The sequence below is a fragment of the Leptomonas pyrrhocoris genome, assembly GCF_001293395.1.
Source record: "Leptomonas pyrrhocoris isolate H10 chromosome Unknown, whole genome shotgun sequence".
Taxonomy (NCBI): domain Eukaryota; phylum Euglenozoa; class Kinetoplastea; order Trypanosomatida; family Trypanosomatidae; genus Leptomonas; species Leptomonas pyrrhocoris.
Window position 1 is genome coordinate 1,992,041 of NW_015438357.1, and position 17,418 is coordinate 2,009,458.

Sequence of the window (17,418 nt, forward strand, 5' to 3'; positions counted from 1 at the left end):
CTTACGTTTCTTTATTATATATATATATATATATATATATATATATGTACTATGGTGAAGCGGCGCTAAAGGAAAAAAAAGTAAAGACACCAACGAAACGCGTGAAGGAGGCGTGCGACAGCGGCCACAGCATAAAGTGTATTTCTGCTGCTGTTGCTGTTTTTCTCTTCAGATTTCGTTTCTCCTCACCTTCTCTCTTCCCTGGTTGGGCAGAGAGAAGTGTATCTTTTTGGTTTCTCTCTGCGCGATTTGCCTCAGTTGGTGTTCCGTTATTTTCTTTTTCTTCTTTCTTTGCTTTACTGAAAGGATGCCCGGGAATGTTAGCTGGAGGCATCGTTGGCGAGGGGAAGAGAGGAGGCACACATGCATTCGAGAAGAAAAGGAAAATAAGAGGAGGAAAGAAGAAGCACAGCTTCACACCCGAGCGCACCCACACAAACCCTCGAAAAATCAACTCCCTCAAAAGGTAGCGCAATCATCTGACGGAGGAAAAGCGTTGTTATAGAAACGTGAAGAATTAGGCGAACTGCAAAGGGAAATTTAGATTCCTGCAACTTGCACCAGTTTATTGTTTTGCTTTTCCGAGTGCTTTTTTTATTTTGATGATGATGAATGCCGCTTCTCGTTGTCTTACTTAATAATTCTCGCTGCGAAGCAATAAAAATTATTATGTGACTGTTCTTCTTCTGTTTTCTTGTACCCCATGGACGACCTCGATACCTTTTTTTTTTTCTTCTCTCTCTTCACGTGACCCACTCGAGTACTCCCACCCGCTTCTTCTCTTACGAAACTGTAGAGTGAAGGACAGGATGGGAAAAGATTATTTTCCCCCTTTCTTTTTGGCTTTTGCTACACGTGTGATGCATCTCGGTGCGTCTTGATTTTTTTTTTTCTTCCTTTCTTATTCCCTCACCTCATCGTCGTTTTGGCCATGGGTGAGGTTTCTTTCTTTTCCTTATGTACTGAATGGTGTGGTCACGCGAGGGAGAGACGAGAGGGGGAGAGGAAGAGAAGCATGATTCTTTTTTTTTTCGGAATGAAGGGAGAAGCAACCGAGAAAGGAAAGAAAGATGGAGAATCGGGGACAAGAGCGAATAAACAACAAAAATAAGCGCGCGCGAGAAACTGGCATTTCTCTTCTGTGCTTTTTGTTTTTGCTCGTTTTTCCGGTCCTTCTTAGCACGTGCGCGCATCATTTGCCTTCTTTTTTCTGTTTTCCCCAGTTTGGAAGAGATGTCGAGAAAACGAAAGGAAAGGAAAATCTACTTTAAACGAAAAGAAAGAAAAAAGCCGTGGTTGTTAAGAAGGCAAGCAAAAACCGTGTTGTCGAAAAAAATAGGTGTGGTGGTTCGAAATTTGAGAATAAGAAGAGAATATGATGTTGAATTGGTATTAATTCTTTTTCGTAAATTCGCTTTTTACGTCGAAGCAAAGTCAGGCGCGCACTGCCGTATCTCTGCCAGTTTTTCCGTTCAACTTCCGCTCCGCCTGCTTCGTTTATCTTTCTTCGCCATATCTTCTCTCTTTTTTCTTCTCAATGAACTTTCTTCCATGCTTTTTCTTCTCCTGTTCGCACTCGAAACACAACTCTTTTTGCTGCGCTTTTTTTCCTGTTGTTGTTGTGTAAATGCTGCGTCATGAGTTGTCTAGAAGCATTTGTTGTGCGCACAGGGTGTTCTTCTGTTCCACGTGGCCTCGCCAAAACCAATGCTTCTTCTGTTTTTTTTTTTTCCTTTGTCGCGCCGTATTGGTGGCGACCACAATCGCGCGCGATAGAAAGCTCCGTCAGGCAAAAAGCGATTTCCTCGGTTTATCTGTGTTGTGGCTAACGAGAGCAGGGAAGAAAAGAAGAAGAAGTACATAAGAACCCTTGTGCGTGTTCTCCTTTGTTTCTAGAGCGAACCCTCCATGGTATTGTATTTAAAAAAAAACACGGAATACATAAAAAGGAGGTCCATAATGCAGTAGTTGGCGTACGCGTGTGTGTCTGTGCTGAATGCAGTGTCACACCGCATGCGTGGTCAATGGTGCGCCTGTGTTTACTTCCACTAGCACGTTAGAAGGAAGTCGCAGAAGATGTGTTCGATGCAGAGCCATGCGACAGAGTTGGGAATACCGTTAACGCTACTGCCTTCTCGTGCGTAGATGTGCGTGCTTTGCAGACAATGAGGAGTGCCAGGCAGTTTTGCGTTTGCTCTACTTGTTGAACACTTGGCGCTGCGGCATATTTGTCCTATACCCCCCCCCCCCCCACCCCACCCTTAGCCATGCGTGCGTCTAGGTACTGTTTGCAATAGCAGAGCTTTCAGTTACTTTCCTCCTCTTTTCGATGACACTGCTGCCGTATTTGATCTCTCTTATTTCGCTCTTCTCTGCCTTTGCTCTCTTTCCCCAATAGCAGTGCAAGAGCAACAGCAACACGGAAAAAAAAAGGCTACGAATAAAACCATCGATTTGGGTCGTTCGATACTCTGCCATCATGTTTAACTCAGCGCGATTGTTTGTACTCTCCGCGCTGTACTACTTTGGCTTCACTTACGCCGCTTATACTGCGCTGAAGCAGCGCGTCGCCTTCGTGGAGGTCGCCGAGCCCACCGGGCTGTCATCCAACGGGCAGGCACCGCACCGAAACCCCACCGTGCGGATTGGCATCCCCGCTCTCAAACTCATGATTATGCTCACCTCCATGGCTCTGTTGTCTGTTGTCGGCGCGGAGTGGTTTCCCCTTTTCACGGAGATGCGCGTCATCTTCATGTACACGCTGCTCTTCTCCCCGCCGTTCACACAACACGAGATGTACGATCAACTCTTTGCCCCGCTGCTGATTCGCGGTGGCACGTTCGTTCTTTCGTTGCAGACCAGCAATTTTCTCTCTCGCAAGGTGCCGCTCTTCGTTGTGCGCTGCTGCGTGGACGTCGGCATCGCCGCGATGAACTACGCGCAGCGCCGCCACGCCGTTGACGAGGACGCGGTGCGGGATGTCGTGAGCGGGCTGGTGTTTAGCAAACGCGCGCTGCACCAGGTGGCGGACCTTTCGCGGGAGGCGGACGGCGCGACGTACGCGGAGATTGCCCGGGAGAGCAACTTCGCGGTCGGCGTCTTTACCTCGCGGGTGAAGCGGGCGCTGTTGAATGAGCATGCGGCGGACGAGGTCGACGGCGGGGTCCCGACGGGGCGTGTGGTGTGGAATGTGGACTCACTGTTTTCACAGGGTATTCCGGTAGTCACAGCCTCCTCCGCTACGTTTTCTGCTGACCCTCCCGTGTCCGGAGGAGGTGCGGATGGGTTGGTGGATAGTAATTACCGTGAGCGAGACTTTCAAGGCTCCAGAGAGGCGGAGGCTCACAGAGACGGCCGCTCTCGTCGTGACAAATCGAAGAAACATAAACTGTTTGGTCTCTTTTGAGTTTTTTTTTTTCACGTTGTTACGTACATCACCTGTGAGCTAACCAGCCCACCCACCCCTCCCACACATTCTCTCTGTTGGCATCCTGACTATCCTTTGCATTTGGAAGTCTCTCATTATCACTGCTGCGTGCTCTCGTGTCATTGGAAAGAAGTGCTTACCTGCTTGGAAACGAAAAACTACTTTTGCATGTCTATCGCGGAATCTCTGGTTAGTGGCATCGCAGCCAAAGACTCAGAAACAAAGAAAAAAATCTGAGTCTTTCCAAAAAGAAAAGAAAGGTGAATGGGGTGAACTGCGCATTTGGGACCACTTCCTGCTCTAGCATGTGAGAGGTGGCTGCCCACCATAATTGCGTACGTCTGACGCGCGGAGAGGTGTGCTGCGTGCTTGCCGCTACGAAGCGAGCAAAGGAGGAGAAGACACACGCCCACACAGACCCGCAGATGCGCAACTGGCGTCAAGAAGTTTGGTGCGGCGCGACTTCTTTTATTCGAGGGCTCTTCCTCTCCTTCTTCATCTTGCTTCTACGACGAAATGCGCAACAAACAGCCGCACATGGAGGTTGAATAGGCGGAAAAGAAATATACAGAGGTTTGTGACACACACACACACGCACGCAAAGCGATTCGCATAAAGTTTCTCGGTTTGACGACCGCTTCACGGTGACGTGCAACTGGCTGTTCCGCAGCAAAAAAAAAAACACCGCTTAAGTCCTTTCTCAAACACAACGCATGCCCACGTGCAATCCGGCATGGTGATCACGCTTTGCAGCATCAAGTCAAACGAAAAACAAACCCTTTTAAAAAGTATATACACCTACGTATCAACGCAAACACAACACCCAATTTCTCCGTTCAGCATTATTTAGTGAATACAGTCCTCTATAACTCCAAAGCCGTAATGAATCGCCACAACAAATTCTACGCCGAAATGGCAGGGGAGCTGGAGGAGGACGACTACAACTACGACGAAGAGGACTACAACTACGATGAAGAGTACGAGGGGGAATACGAGGGAGAGTACGAGGAAGGGGAGGGAAAAGACACAACCGGCACGTCCCCGCCCGCCGCACGCGTGGCGGAGTCGGGAAAGACCGGCGCAGCAGCTGTGACGGCGCATACCAACCCCTTCGCCACCATTTCCCCTCAAAGCGACGGCGACTACGACGTGTTGGAGGTGGCGATTCCGCAGCTGTACGCATCGTGGAAGGTCAACGCACCGACGATGCTGCCCTTGACCGAAGCGGAGGCGGTAACGGCGCTGCGAGCCAGTAACTACGACCTCGGCCCTACGGTGCTGCAGCTCAAGGCGAAGCGCGACGAGCAGCGCACCAGGCGCGGCGGCGGCGGCGTGTTGAAGGTGGCCGCGGCTCCGGGGAAGGCCACCGTTACCACCGTGGCCGCCGTCGAGTCGGAGGCCAGCAGGTTGAAGAAGCACTCCGAGACGGATGAGGAGGAAAACGGCCTAGTCGACAGCAACCACTCTCCCGGAGCGAGCTCGTACCGCACCGCCGGCTCGCTACGCGGTTCGAAAGGAACGTCGCAGCGCCGCACAAAGCAGATGCTGCAGATGGAGCCGGACCTGTCCAAACCGGACTGCACCTTCGTCGTGGCCGGACACGTCGACGCCGGCAAGAGCACCACGCTGGGCCATCTGCTGCTGCTGCTCGGTCGTGTGAGCATGGACGAGGTGACCAAGAACGAAAAGGCAGGTCGGTCGCAGCACAAGGAGTCCTTCAAGTACGCGTGGCTGCTGGACCAATCGGAGGAGGAGCGCCGGCGCGGTGTGACCATCGACGCCGGCTCCTTCGGCTTTGAGACGGCGCACCGTCGTGTTCACGTTTTAGACGCCCCGGGGCACAAGGACTTCGTGCTGAACATGATCAGCAGCGCCACCCAAGCGGATGCGGCGTTGTTGGTCGTCAACGCGGCCACGTCGGAGTTTGAGACGGGCCTGCAGCACGGCACAAAGGAGCACTTGCTTGTCCTCAAGACCCTCGGAGTGGGCTCGATCGTGGTGGCGGTCAACAAGATGGACTCCGTGGGCTACTCGAAGGATCGGTACGACTACATCGTGCGGGAGCTGCAGCTGCTGCTGAAGCAGACGCGCATCCCTGACGAGGCGATCATCGGCTTCTGCCCCATCAGCGGCATGACCGGCGCGAACATCTGTGAGCTGGACAAAGCCGCGGCCCCGTGGTACAGTGGACCCTGTCTGCTGGAGATGATCGACCAGTGCCCTCTGGAGAGTCGCCTGGTGAGCGGACCGCTGCGGCTCAGCCTGCAGGACGTGCAGGGCACCACTCTGTACGCCAAGGTGGAGAGCGGCAAGCTCTTCACCGGGGACAACATTGTTTTTGTGCCGAGTGATGTGCGGATTGCGGTGAAGGCGGTGCAGAAGCCGACCGTCGCCGGCTCCGTGCTGGTTGCGTTCGCTGGGGAGCCGGTGGAAATTGTCACCAACTCGTCCGTGACGGGGCTCTACCCGGGCTGTGTCGGGTGCGACCCAAACGCGCTCATCCGCAGCTCCATCGACTTTGAGGCTCAAATTCAAACCTTTCGTACGCTGACGAGGGCCATCCTGCCTGGATCCACCTTCACGGTTGTGGTGCACGCCCTCACTGTGCAGGTGCGCGTCATTGCACTCATTTCGAGGTTGGACGCCAAGACAGGAAGCTGGTCGAAGGGGATGGTGAAGTGCGTGCCCCCCGCGACACAGGCGATGGTGCTCTTCCGCGCCGAGACGCCGGTGGCGCTGGAGCCCGCCACCGAATGCCGTGCGCTGGGCCGCTTTGTGCTGCAACAAGACGGCGATACCGTCGCTGGAGGGCTTGTGATGCGCGTGATGGGAAAGTAGCGGCGTAAAAGCAGACTTTCCGTGGTCGTGTGTCGATTCCCTTCTCGAACGTGTGCGTCTGTGTGTTGTCACATGTGCGTGCATCTTTAGTGTGGACGCGTATGGCGTCACTCCTTTGGTTGGAGTCGGCTTTGTCGTTGCCCACAGCGCATGTTGTCCCTTTTTGTATTCCTTTTTTTCTCTGGCCGTTGCGCGCGAAGCAACCAGAGTTGTGCGGTGCATTATAGTAATACTAAGTAATACAAATCAACAGCAGCAACGCCTTTTTGTTTATCACCTCTGTGCTGAAACGCACTTTTTTCTGGTTGCTGTCGAAGAACAGATTTGGCCTCTCATTCTTCTTCAAGCTGAATGCGTGCATCGTTCTCGAGTGTTAGCGCAACGCATCGTTTGCTGCTCGCAGTGCCGGATGGACCTTTTGTCATCTGGCCATCCACGATGCCTTTCATGGTGAGGGAAGGCCCTTATTATTTGTATTGTCAACTTACTCGAAAACGATTCCGCCTTTTTCTTTTGTACGCTGTACTCATCTGCGTGTGGTGGGCCCCCGTGTCAAGCATGTGTTTTTCCTCTTGTTCTTGTTTTGCTTTCCGTTGCATTGCCAATGGCCATGATTGTGTCAAAGCAATAAAGCACGAACACACACCTTTTTTTTTTGTATAAATATATATCACGTTGAGGGACAGAGCGTCTGTGTGCGATAGAGTGTGGTTTCTTTGCAAGTCATGCGACGCTGCCCACACAGTGCTTTCGTTGCCGCCGGCTTTGTGTCCTCCTTCAACTACGTACACCAATAATACGCATACACACACATACACTCGCAAGTTTACGCCCCACCGCCACAACGTCGTGGATTGCTGAAACGCTGCAGAGTTGGATGGGCTCTTTCTTCATGGGGCGGTGCAAGCGGGTGTCATCGGAGAACTTCACGTTTCATGATGAGTACGCGCTGCTCGACGCACCCATCCAAAATGCGGAACACATCCCGCTGCGGCTGAGTCCGCAGGAGCGCAAGATCCAGCGCCTCATGCGCGGCATCATCCTAGCCTCGTCCTACACCGACAAGGTCGACGGCGCCGCGGCGCTGAAGCACAAAAGTCGTGACCTACTCATCGTGAAGGAGCTGACAAACGCACTGACAGGCTTAATTGTCGGCCTGGGCACGCGCCAAGCAGCCAATTTCCTGCGCGATCACGAGTTCACACCGTACCAGCATGACATCCGCGCAGCCATTGAGATGTGCCGGCGGTATAAAATAATGAATCCCGACATGCTCCGCACCGACTACGTTAAGTTCCTCTACATGATACAGGACGCCGTGCAGAATGATATGGCGCGTGAGGCGCTCGGTTTTAATGTCGTAAAGAGTTTAGTGACAGTGGGCCGCTACTGCGAGGCGCACAGCATTCAGGATCTACTGGCCGATAGCCGGTTGGCGTACTGCATCACACCAGTGCCGGTGATGCGAGACCGCCATCTGCTGAATCGGTGTCTGCGGGGCAAAGATGTGATGGTAGAGAAGCTGGTGAGCCACTACGCTACCGAGCACCGTTTGGCGGAGGACAAGGTCGAAATCGCAGTGCGCAGTCTGAACGACGCAAACTGCTTCTCCAACGACAACGTGGAGACGACGACACGGCTGCTGCAGCTGCTGAAGCAGCACTTCAAGCCGAATGAACTGTTGGAGACGACGGACTTGACCATCGACGAGGGCACCGACGGTAGCCGCCTTTCGCACAACCACCGCATGCAGTACTTCTTTGTCCTGCAGAGTCTCTCCCTGTGGAAGAATATCTGCCGCAAGATGTACGTTCTGTGGTCGATCGCAGAGGAAGACATGCTCGACCCAAACGAGAAGTATGAGCTGCGCTCGACCGGGCAAGGTCTGCAGCGCGTGCAGAAGGCCCCGCATTTATACAAGGCGATACAACAGGTGCTGAACGAGACGAAGGAGGAGCTGGGGGAATGGGTGGGGTCCGAGCGCATCCACCTCGGCGACAACCAGGTGCCGAACGCGTTCCATTTCATCGACAAGTACGGCCAGGTGTCACGTATTATAATCCCCATTCTGCGGACGCTCGACTTCATTGACCATCTGGAAAAGCAGGCCGAACACGCGGCGTATTTGCGCGAAGTCTGGGGCAGCGGGGAGCTCGCTAAGCGCGCCATCTTGCGTGACTTTTTTCGCCATGGCTTTGACGGTAGTGGTGGCGACAACATGGATGACGCCGGCAGCTGCATTGATGGTAGGTTGACGAGCGCGTGGAACTGGTGCAATAACATACGATTTAAACCCTTCTATCCGCTCTTTCTCTTCTCCGGGTTTAGCTCTTTCGATGGCGATATGAGTGTCTAAAGGTGTTGGTGCCTTTTCGTTGCTGTTGCTGGCTATTCAGGTTTTTGTTTCCCGTGTAAATTTTAATAGGAGAGCGTGGCGAACGGGTCAACTGTCTTTTTCTGTGCGATGGTGCTGTGATTTCTGAGCGGCACGCACTGTCTAAAGTGCGCTGTGCTTCTCCCTACACACGTTCTTCCCATCTATTCATCTCTCCCTCTTTCGCTTAATGTATGTAAAAGTGTTGGTGTGAGGGTGCTACGAAATTGAACCACGAGAGTTTGACGCAGTAAATCCCCCCCCCTTACCAACTTACTCATTTTCTGTTCAAAAGTATATATTACCTGCGATGTGTTTCGTGTAGAGGTGTTGGTTTTGAATAGGTGGTCCACTGAAACGTGTATTTTGCTTCATTTTTTTTTATTTTTCCGTTTTGTTATTAGCAGACTATCCTGCCCTCCGTGTACGTGTGTATGTGTGTGAAGTGAAAAATAATGCGGCGTGAAAACGGAGCGCATCGTGAAATCAACATGAGAAACGATGGAATGATGTGAGAGAATGATGTTGCTGATTTGCGCTGCGCTTTCACGGCGCGGCACAGCAGTGGAAAAGGTCCTGCACGTCGCATGCGATGGTGTGTCTTCTTTTCTGTGTGTGTGCGCGCCATTAAATCACAATAAGAAAAGCAAACTCCGGTGACTTCAGCGCCTTGACTACCTCTACATGGTCTCTACTGCTAATTTCACCTTCGCACCCAACTCTTTCTTCTTGTCGCTGTCCCCGAACGCCCACCGGCCGCCGACGCATCTTATCCGTGCCGGAAAAAGGTACGAGCGAGTCCACAGTCGAAAGCTCGTCAGTTGTTAAGGCTGGAACGCTGTAACCCGCTCTCTCAAGCACACCCTAATCAGGTCTCCGAATGCCGCCGAAAGCGCCGAATTTGAAGTTCAAACCGAAGCTCGTGTTGCGTGAGGATGACACAACCCTTCGTCCCCTCGCTCCGCCGAGCACCGATGACTTAAGTCTCGTCCAGCTGGCCCGTCTGCAGGGCCTTTACGTTGACGAGGAGCACGTGCGGAGCACGGCAGATACTGGCGGGGGTGCAGGACAGCCGCCAACGCCGGCGCCAACGCCCGCATCTCCGTCCAGCGCACAAGGCGGGCCACCTGGACGTGGGGGAGGTGGCAGCCGTAGTGGGGGCGGTTCATCTCGCCGTGGAGCGAACTTTGCCAACGAAGAGGAGAGCGACGAGGCGCAGGGTTCCTCTGCGCTGTTGCGGCCCAAGGCGGTCCGCGGACACAACCTCAGCGCCCACGCCGCCCTTCAAGAGGCCTCCCGCCGTCAGGTGGACCTCTCCGACTTCCCCGAGACCGCGCCACCGTTGCCGGTGAACTCGATGAACACCATTGTGTCCCCTGCAATGGCGCGACAGGGCACCGCCCTGCACACGACCCTGTACCCGCCGCTACCGCTGGACGCCTCACTGCCGTCGCGGCTGGCGGCAGAGGCGGGGAGTGAAGTGTGCGCTGTGGGGGATGGTGCTACGCTCACCCCATCACTAACAGCAGCAACGGAGAATGCAACCCCGCTCGATGTGGACGGCACCGCCTTCTTGCGTGAGGCAGAACGAGAGCAGCAGCGCGCGTACGAGGCGAATGCGCGTTTCTTCGAGGAGCACCTTCTCCCTACGCAGCAAATGAACACCACCGTCGCGGCGGCTGGTGGTGCTGGGGTGCCAGGGGAGCTCATTTGGATGCAGCTCCCACGCTTTCACGAGAATCCGCCCTTCTCCTTTACGGACCTTCCCCCTGGGAAGGTGGGGGAGTTGAAGGTGCTGCGCAGCGGTCGCATGGTGATGGAGATTGCCGGGGTGTACTACGATGTGTCCGTGGAGGGGTATGATGACGTCGGCAGCGATGGCGCCTGTGCCATGGCGGTGGCGACTCAGCCGTGCCCGTACCCCTCGGACCCCACCTCGCAGGCCAGTTGCTATGAACTGGGGCTGTTGCAGAAGAAGCTCATCTGCACCCCAACGCTTGAATGAAATGTCCAACGGGTCACGTCTTTAGGGAAGACCGGAAAGCAAAACGTGGTATTTCGGCGGTGGTGTGTGTGGAGGTGTTTTCTTTACCTCACTACTACTACTCGTTCTGGCGCACCGCACGAAAGCCGTTTACGTAATCGATTAAATACAATTCTTCAAAGGAAAACAAGAAATCTTGTCCTTTTATGTTTATTTACTGGTGCTCTGACTCTGGCGAAGTGTTTTGTGGAACAGGCAAGACATCCCAAAACGGTACTGCAGTAGTGTATGCTGCATTCTATCCACTGCCATCATGGATGCCTTCTTGTGAACATCGTAAAGTCACGTGTAAAAAGCCGCTTCTGGTGTGCTGCATGGAAGTGCCGCACAGATACGAGTCTCCCCTTTTCGGTGGCACGGATAACTTCACTCAACTGTTTCCGCTTCTTCTTTGTTGTCGCCCTCATTTACTCGAAACGGCCATACTTTTTTTTTGGTGGCTGCGTAGAATGGTTGAACAGTGCACTTCCTGCCCCTGCCTGAAAGAGTGTTGTTTTGTTCAACTCAAGTTGATGTACCTCGACAAGACTCTCCAACGCAGAGTCCTTTTCGTTTTTTTTTTTTTTCAAAGGGGCAATCTGCCAAAACCACACTCTACTTGAAGAAGAAAGAAACACACACACACACCGTACAGCTCTACGGTGCGTCTCACGTGACACACGCTTTACCTTTTGCTGATCATCTCCGCTGCGCATAGGACACACACACACACCAAAAAACAAAGGAAAAAAAGAAAATGTCGCATAAGGAGCGCAGTAAAGGTGCGTCCAGCGAGAAGTTCTGGCTGTACGCCTTCCGCGACCACCTCGCCAATCTGCGCGCCTTCTCCAACTGCATTGAGACGGCCGACGTTAGCGGCAACGGCGATTATCAGCTGCTTGTGGCGGATGGCAGCAAAAAGCTGAAGGTTTTCGGCGGCACCACTCTGCAGCGGGAGCTGCCCCTCTTTGGTGTGCCGTCCGCCGTTGCCTCCTTCTACATGGACGTCGGCGATGCGTTCAGCAAGCCGGTGGTGGCCGTCGCCACCGGGCCGTACATCTTCATGTATCGCAACAACAAACCTCTCTATCGCTACATGGTTCCTGCCGTCCCGATCGATGCTCAAGAATCGAGTATATGGAACAGCCTCGCAGAGGGCGTCTTGACGGTGGACGACGGCGTGGCGAAGTTGGAGGCGCTGCTCGATTCCGGCGTGCAGACTTCCTCACGAACGTTGGAGTTGCTGCTGCTCGACACGGCGGAGGAGCGAAGTGACTTTGTGATGCGCATGCGTGCTGTACCTCTGATTCAGATGGACGTGGTGACCTGCATGGCTTCCATTCCGTGTAGCGCCACCGAGGCGGAGGGCCGGAGCTGCCTCGTCATTGGCACCGAGGCCGGTTTTCTCTACGTGCTGAGCGAAAGAGCATTGCAGGTGCGGCTGAAGGTGGTGCTGCCGAGCCCGCCTGTTTTTCTCATTGTGGCGGGGTGCCTGGAGGTCAACTATCGCATCATTGCCGCGTGCCGCGACGGCCGCGTGTATTCTACTAAGCAAGACCACCTGCACAGCGCCGTCATCCAGCCAGACGCGCAACCGTGTGCCATCGCCCGCTTCGACAACCTCATCGCTGTAGCCACCACCGCCAACACGCTGACGTACTACAACCTCAAAGGGAAGAAGCAGCAGAGTTTGTTTCTGCCGTGCTCCATCACAAATCTGGCCACGATTACCGACCCGATCACGGCGGAGAGCAAGGCACTCGTGGTGGCGCTCAGCAACGGTGAGATTCGCGTGCTCGTTGGGACACAGCTGCTCCACGTCAGTCTTGTGTACGGCACGGTGACGGCCATGAAGTTCTGCCGCTACGGCCGCGCCAACGGTGCCCTCGTTCTCGTCTTGCAAAACGGCTCCTTGGTGGTGGAGCTGCTGCACCGCAACGCGGATCTGACGTCGCGAAAGGCGGTTGAGATCGGTCCCCCGCCGGAGCAAGACGTGCCGATTCCGGTGCCGTTCTTGAGCTCCGTCTTTACCGCGCAGACGTCGCGGGAGCAGAAGTACGGCGCGGACATGTACCAGCTTTTCCAATGCGACCTTTCTCAGTTGCGCCTTACGACGGCCAAGGCGTACTTGGAGATGATCAACAACGGCGCAGTGCCGACGGAGCTCGGCAACGTGACGGAGGCGAAGGAGGAGGTGGCGGAGTCATCGCTGCGGATGAACGCCGTTGTGCAAGGACTTGGGCCCGTCTTCAAGGTAAAGGTGCAGTTGCAGAACGTCGGCGAGAGCCCCATCCATGCCGTCCGCGTTGTCTTCTGCCTCTCCGGTGACGAGATGTACCGCATGGCGCAGCAGATATGCACCGTCCCTACGCTGCTTCCCTCGGTTCCTCTGTCCTGCGAGGCACTTGTGCAGCTCGTGGAGGGGGAGGTGAAGGGAAATGCCATTCTAGTCGTCGCGTCCGATCCGAAGAGTGCGAGTCCGCTGGCAAGCACCCTGGTGGACCTACCCGAAGCGGAGCTGATTGAGGGGTTATAGTCGCACCTCACCTCGTGCTGTCGTTTCCGAAGTGCTCTCCGCTTTATACAGTATCGTGTGCATATCTACCGTTGAACGTCTTCCATCTTTTAATGGACTTGCAGAGTAGCAAACGGAGTTTTCGCTCTCCTGTCTCGACACTTGCTTCCCAAACAGCAAAACAAACAAATAAGCAAGAAGAAAAATGCCTCCACACTGTCCTGACGTTTCCGGCACTTTGGTCTCTTCTGCCTCAGCCTGACGAGTTGGCTATGGTCCACGGCTAAGGGGCATGGACATGTGCACAGCTGAGCAATCGCCGTCTGCGCTTCTTTGAAAACAGGTAAAAATAAGCCCTTCAAGTGTGGTCAATTTTAAAAGGCGAATTGAGCCCTTTTTCTGTATCATCTTTTTTTTCGAAGTGAACTACTATTCGACGCCTTTTGCCCCGTCTCCTCTTAAACGGATCATTCCTTCTTCGTTCTTGTGCTCGTTCAGCAATCCGCGAACGCCGGTGGCAAAATTACCATCTGCCACGCCGTTGCTTTCTGCCGCCATTTGCTACAGAAATTTGATCAGCTGTGCACCTTCTTCCTTGCTGTGAGTCACGAGAAGGCAACCGCACCTTAACTTTTCCTTCCTTTTCGCGCTACGCAATGTCCAGCACAAACCCCACCGCACCGCAACCGGAGAGAGGGGAGGGCGAGGTCGCAGCTCCAAGTGCAACTCCTTCCTCTTCACCTGCAGAAGGTGAAAGCCGACAAAAACCGACGGCATCGCCGACCACTGGCGACGCATCTCCCGTAGCGGCAACGGCAGAAAACGCGGAGCCGGCGCCGCGCACTACGCGTTTGCTGAAGGACGTGGAGGCGGAAGAGAACCGGTACATCTACGAGACGCTTTACAAGTCGCTGGAGGATGAGACGGACACAAACATCCGCGACGAGCTCACCGTTGGCGACACGGTGCGCCAGGCTCGCGAGGCGAAGCAGGAGTTCTTGAAAGCAACTTCTCTTCCTATCAAGGAGAAGATGAAGGGCTGCGCTGCACTGATGCGCAACCTTTCGGAGGAGCGAAACAAAAAGGTGGCGTACGTCTTTGTAGTCTACAGCGTATTGATCTTGACGCTTCCGCTGATCATGCTGATGCTCGGCATCCACGTGCTGGCGCCGCGGTGGAAGGTGGACGCGACGTACTGCGGAGGTGGGCTCGCGGTGGGGACGGCCTTGGTGTTGGTTGTTTCCTACGTGGTGTACGCTGTGCGGGAGGACATTGCCGATTTCAAGCGCACGGCGGAACAGGAGGCCGAGGAGAAGAAAAAGAAATGAGACGTTTTATTGCAGCGCCTGCAGTTTGTACTGCTGCTCAACTGTTGTCTGCTTTGCAGTTGCGAGCTTAAACAAAAAAAACAAGATTGTTCGGCTGGCAGTTTCGAGATGCCACAGAAGGACAGGAAAGAATCGAAGCTATCGCAGAGGAATGAAATAACGCATCTATTCTCTGCGATGAGAAGGGCTACCATCATTGCCCACAGATCGCGAGGAGGTGCAGTTGTTTACGGGAGTGGTGAACAGGGGAAATGCGTGCTGCGCTACCCGTTGTGTTTGGTCAAATCCTACTGGCTAAGTGATCCCGATGAAGAGGGACATATCACAATGTTTTTTTTTTCTACTTTATTCCTCTTGCCGTTAAAAGAATGCCCCAACGAAATGCCGACGAAGGTACGATAAGCTGCTTTCTTAAATGATGAAGAAAATGTCGTTCACAAATGCCTCTCACTTGGAATAAAAAAATGGAGGGAAGGTGCGACGTTGTGTTGGATCTGGCCTCTTCGTCGACAAGAGCACATAAGAAGGAGAGGGGAGGGGGGAGGAAGAAGGGCGTGGACCATCTGACTTCTCTGGGTTTGCTGCCGGCCTCGGTAGCAACGGCGTTGTTTTACGAAACTGTTTTAATGAACTGCGTGAGTTCTACCCCAGCCCCCCTCAAAAATACCGAACAGTGAGACAAAAGGAGTTTCTTGTACTGTGCAATCGCACGTTGTGTTGCTGTGTCTTCTCGCATCTATCCGTTTGCCGCCTCTTTTCTCTCTCCTCGCCTTTTTCTCCCATATGTTGTCATTTTTTCTATCCCTTATAAGGAACGCATTGTAACTTCTTTTCCAGTCCGAAACAAGCTACCGCTTTTGCAGGGGATTCGTTTTCTTTTTGTCCGTGAGCAAAGAAACGGTGTTGTACTTATCGCTTAAAAACAACACCCACCACTGAAGTCATAATGCTCTCCGACGGTGTTGCGTACGGCATTTCTTGCGGCGTCTACGTCGGCGCCGTTGCCCTCTTCATAGGGTTCTGCTTTTTGTTCCCGAAGTTCGCTGACCGTTGCTGCCGTCCTCGGGTAACAGAGAACACAGGCGACCAGTACAAGGTTTACGGAGCCGAAGTGTAAGGTGGCGGGCTCCTTCTACCGTCGGCTGAGAGGGCAAAGGAAACTGCGTTGATGATTTCCATCGCTTTGCTTCGCTGGGGCTGCACTGACACTAACAACTCCTGCCCTTTGTAGGGGGTGGTGGTGATGGGGAGGAGTCTCTTTTTTTTCTGTTCTTTTCCGCGCGTTCATCCTCCTTGCCGTGGAGGGATGCGCGGCTTATTGAATGTCTTTTCGTTGCTTTTACAAGTACATGTCTTGTCTGCGGCTGCACAGCAAAGAGAGTGCGTTTTTGCCGCAAGATATGAAATCCTGTCTTTCCGCTTTCCCGAAGCACATGGACGTGCCAGCACTCTACACTGTCAGAGGCGTCGTGTGATTGACTTATGAATTTGTCTCTTCGCGTTGTCTTGGTGTACTTTTGTTTTTTTCTCGGTCGTTCCGTTATTTGTCCTGCGAGGTATACAGGGGATCGGCTCAATGGAGATCGTCGTGCTCTTTCTGGTCCCTACCTCCTCCGTCCTTCCTCCTCGCTTTTAGCGCCGTGCTTTCTCCCTTTTTTTTCGATCTGTTGCTTTCAAATAGAATAAACTCAATCAACGACAGAAGAACACGCATCGAGTAACACACACGAGAAAAAGAGTTTGCAAAAGGAATCGTTGTGCTGTCGCGGGTGGGGTGGAGGGGGGGGGGGGTGCGGCAGGGGAGTGAGTTGCGCTACCAACGAGGCATTGTATGCCACAGAGAAATTGACTATCCAAATTATTGAAAGCCGCCCACGTGCAGGAAGCAAAAGCAGAGACGAAGGAAAGCATGTACACTCACCTTGCGCCTCCTCAAAACGAGTGAGTCGCTCTCCTGTTCTCTTTACAGACACCCAAGCATTTCTCCACATGTTCACACGATTCTACCCTCTCGTAGCATCACAGTTGACGTCCAACCAAGCTTCTCAATTGGATTCTGTTTGTTCCCTCTCTCCTGTTCTCTTCCTTTGTTCTTCTCGAATGCCATGTTATTTTTGGTGGTGTTGAGATGTGTATTTCTCGAGCAGGGCTGCTTCTTCTCGGCAGAATAGTGATCCAGATCCGTCGAGGTACACACTCTATCTTGTCAAATCCGTTGATGAAAAGCAGAATTCTTTTAAAAAAGCAGTGCGCACCTCAATTAAAAGATAAAAACAGGCAAAACGGTACTAGAGTCTCTTTCAACCCTCACAGGAATGAAAATGATGAGTCAACAACAACGATATTTAACAGCAACATCTGAGTCTTCGTGACGCGAACTCGTTTTCCTTGACTGATTCATTTTGTGGGTGCGGTTCCAGACTACTGTTCTTGTATCCTACGCTCGCCGTCTCGAACTAGGTGATGCAGAGTAAATGAAGATGAATATTGTTTTTTTTTTTCTAAAGAAAGGAAAGGAAACTGCCATACATGCGTGCAACACGTAGGGGAAGTACCGATGCAACTCGCAGACCCATCATCGCGCTGCCGTCAGTGCGGCAGCGGATCCCCTTTCCTTTGGTGACAACGATACAAAGAAGGAAAGGAGAAGCATTACCCTGTCATTCAAAGTGTTATCTTCCTACCATGAAGGACGCGCAGTGTCACCGTTGAAAATGATGAATCAACAAGAACGACGTTTAACAGCAACATCTGAGATCCCATGACGCGAACCCGCTAATGTTATTCTGATCACGGTGCACAGCGTGTCTCTACGACGAGCTCCTTTATCCTTCTCAACCACAGCACAACAACAGTGTGATTGAGAACCACCACGATTTTCTGCGGCCATCGATGTTTCCCGTGTGCGTCTGT

General features: G+C 53.1%; 7 protein-coding genes across 9 annotated transcripts; all 7 read left to right on the forward strand.

Moving 5' to 3' along the window:
- Positions 1-44: 44 nt before the first annotated feature.
- On the forward strand, positions 45-470 carry ABB37_00651 (hypothetical protein; the record flags this gene model as incomplete). The annotated part of the gene is made up of 1 exon (XM_015796934.1): positions 45-470. One exon carries the CDS (start codon positions 45-47, stop codon positions 468-470), a length of 426 nt encoding a protein of 141 aa, XP_015664942.1.
- A 1,926-nt stretch (positions 471-2,396) lies between these two features.
- On the forward strand, positions 2,397-3,406 carry ABB37_00652 (hypothetical protein; the record flags this gene model as incomplete). The annotated part of the gene is made up of 1 exon (XM_015796935.1): positions 2,397-3,406. Exon 1 carries the CDS (start codon positions 2,480-2,482, stop codon positions 3,404-3,406), a length of 927 nt encoding a protein of 308 aa, XP_015664943.1. The 5' UTR covers positions 2,397-2,479.
- A 550-nt stretch (positions 3,407-3,956) lies between these two features.
- ABB37_00653 (elongation factor 1-alpha putativehsp70 subfamily B suppressor 1) lies at positions 3,957-6,265 on the forward strand (the record flags this gene model as incomplete). The annotated part of the gene is made up of 1 exon (XM_015796936.1): positions 3,957-6,265. Exon 1 carries the CDS (start codon positions 4,310-4,312, stop codon positions 6,263-6,265), a length of 1,956 nt encoding a protein of 651 aa, XP_015664944.1. The 5' UTR covers positions 3,957-4,309.
- A 555-nt stretch (positions 6,266-6,820) lies between these two features.
- On the forward strand, positions 6,821-8,621 carry ABB37_00654 (hypothetical protein; the record flags this gene model as incomplete). Of its 2 annotated transcripts, none has more annotated exons than XM_015796937.1 (1): positions 6,821-8,621. In XM_015796937.1, exon 1 carries the CDS (start codon positions 7,143-7,145, stop codon positions 8,619-8,621), a length of 1,479 nt encoding a protein of 492 aa, XP_015664945.1. In that variant the 5' UTR covers positions 6,821-7,142. The 2 variants fall into 2 exon arrangements, with proteins under 2 accessions (XP_015664945.1, XP_015664946.1); XM_015796938.1 differs by having other exon boundaries at positions 6,889-8,621.
- An 804-nt stretch (positions 8,622-9,425) lies between these two features.
- On the forward strand, positions 9,426-10,644 carry ABB37_00655 (hypothetical protein; the record flags this gene model as incomplete). 2 transcript variants are annotated; one of them, XM_015796939.1, is made up of 1 exon in its annotated part: positions 9,426-10,644. In XM_015796939.1, exon 1 carries the CDS (start codon positions 9,520-9,522, stop codon positions 10,642-10,644), a length of 1,125 nt encoding a protein of 374 aa, XP_015664947.1. In that variant the 5' UTR covers positions 9,426-9,519. The 2 variants fall into 2 exon arrangements, with proteins under 2 accessions (XP_015664947.1, XP_015664948.1); XM_015796940.1 differs by having other exon boundaries at positions 9,444-10,644.
- Positions 10,645-11,129: 485 nt separating this feature from the next.
- Positions 11,130-13,198, forward strand: ABB37_00656 (putative Bardet-Biedl syndrome 1 protein-like (BBS1-like protein 1); the record flags this gene model as incomplete). Its single annotated transcript, XM_015796941.1, has 1 exon — positions 11,130-13,198. Exon 1 carries the CDS (start codon positions 11,420-11,422, stop codon positions 13,196-13,198), a length of 1,779 nt encoding a protein of 592 aa, XP_015664949.1. The 5' UTR covers positions 11,130-11,419.
- Positions 13,199-13,673: 475 nt separating this feature from the next.
- On the forward strand, positions 13,674-14,505 carry ABB37_00657 (hypothetical protein; the record flags this gene model as incomplete). Its single annotated transcript, XM_015796942.1, has 1 exon — positions 13,674-14,505. Exon 1 carries the CDS (start codon positions 13,834-13,836, stop codon positions 14,503-14,505), a length of 672 nt encoding a protein of 223 aa, XP_015664950.1. The 5' UTR covers positions 13,674-13,833.
- Positions 14,506-17,418: the final 2,913 nt, after the last annotated feature.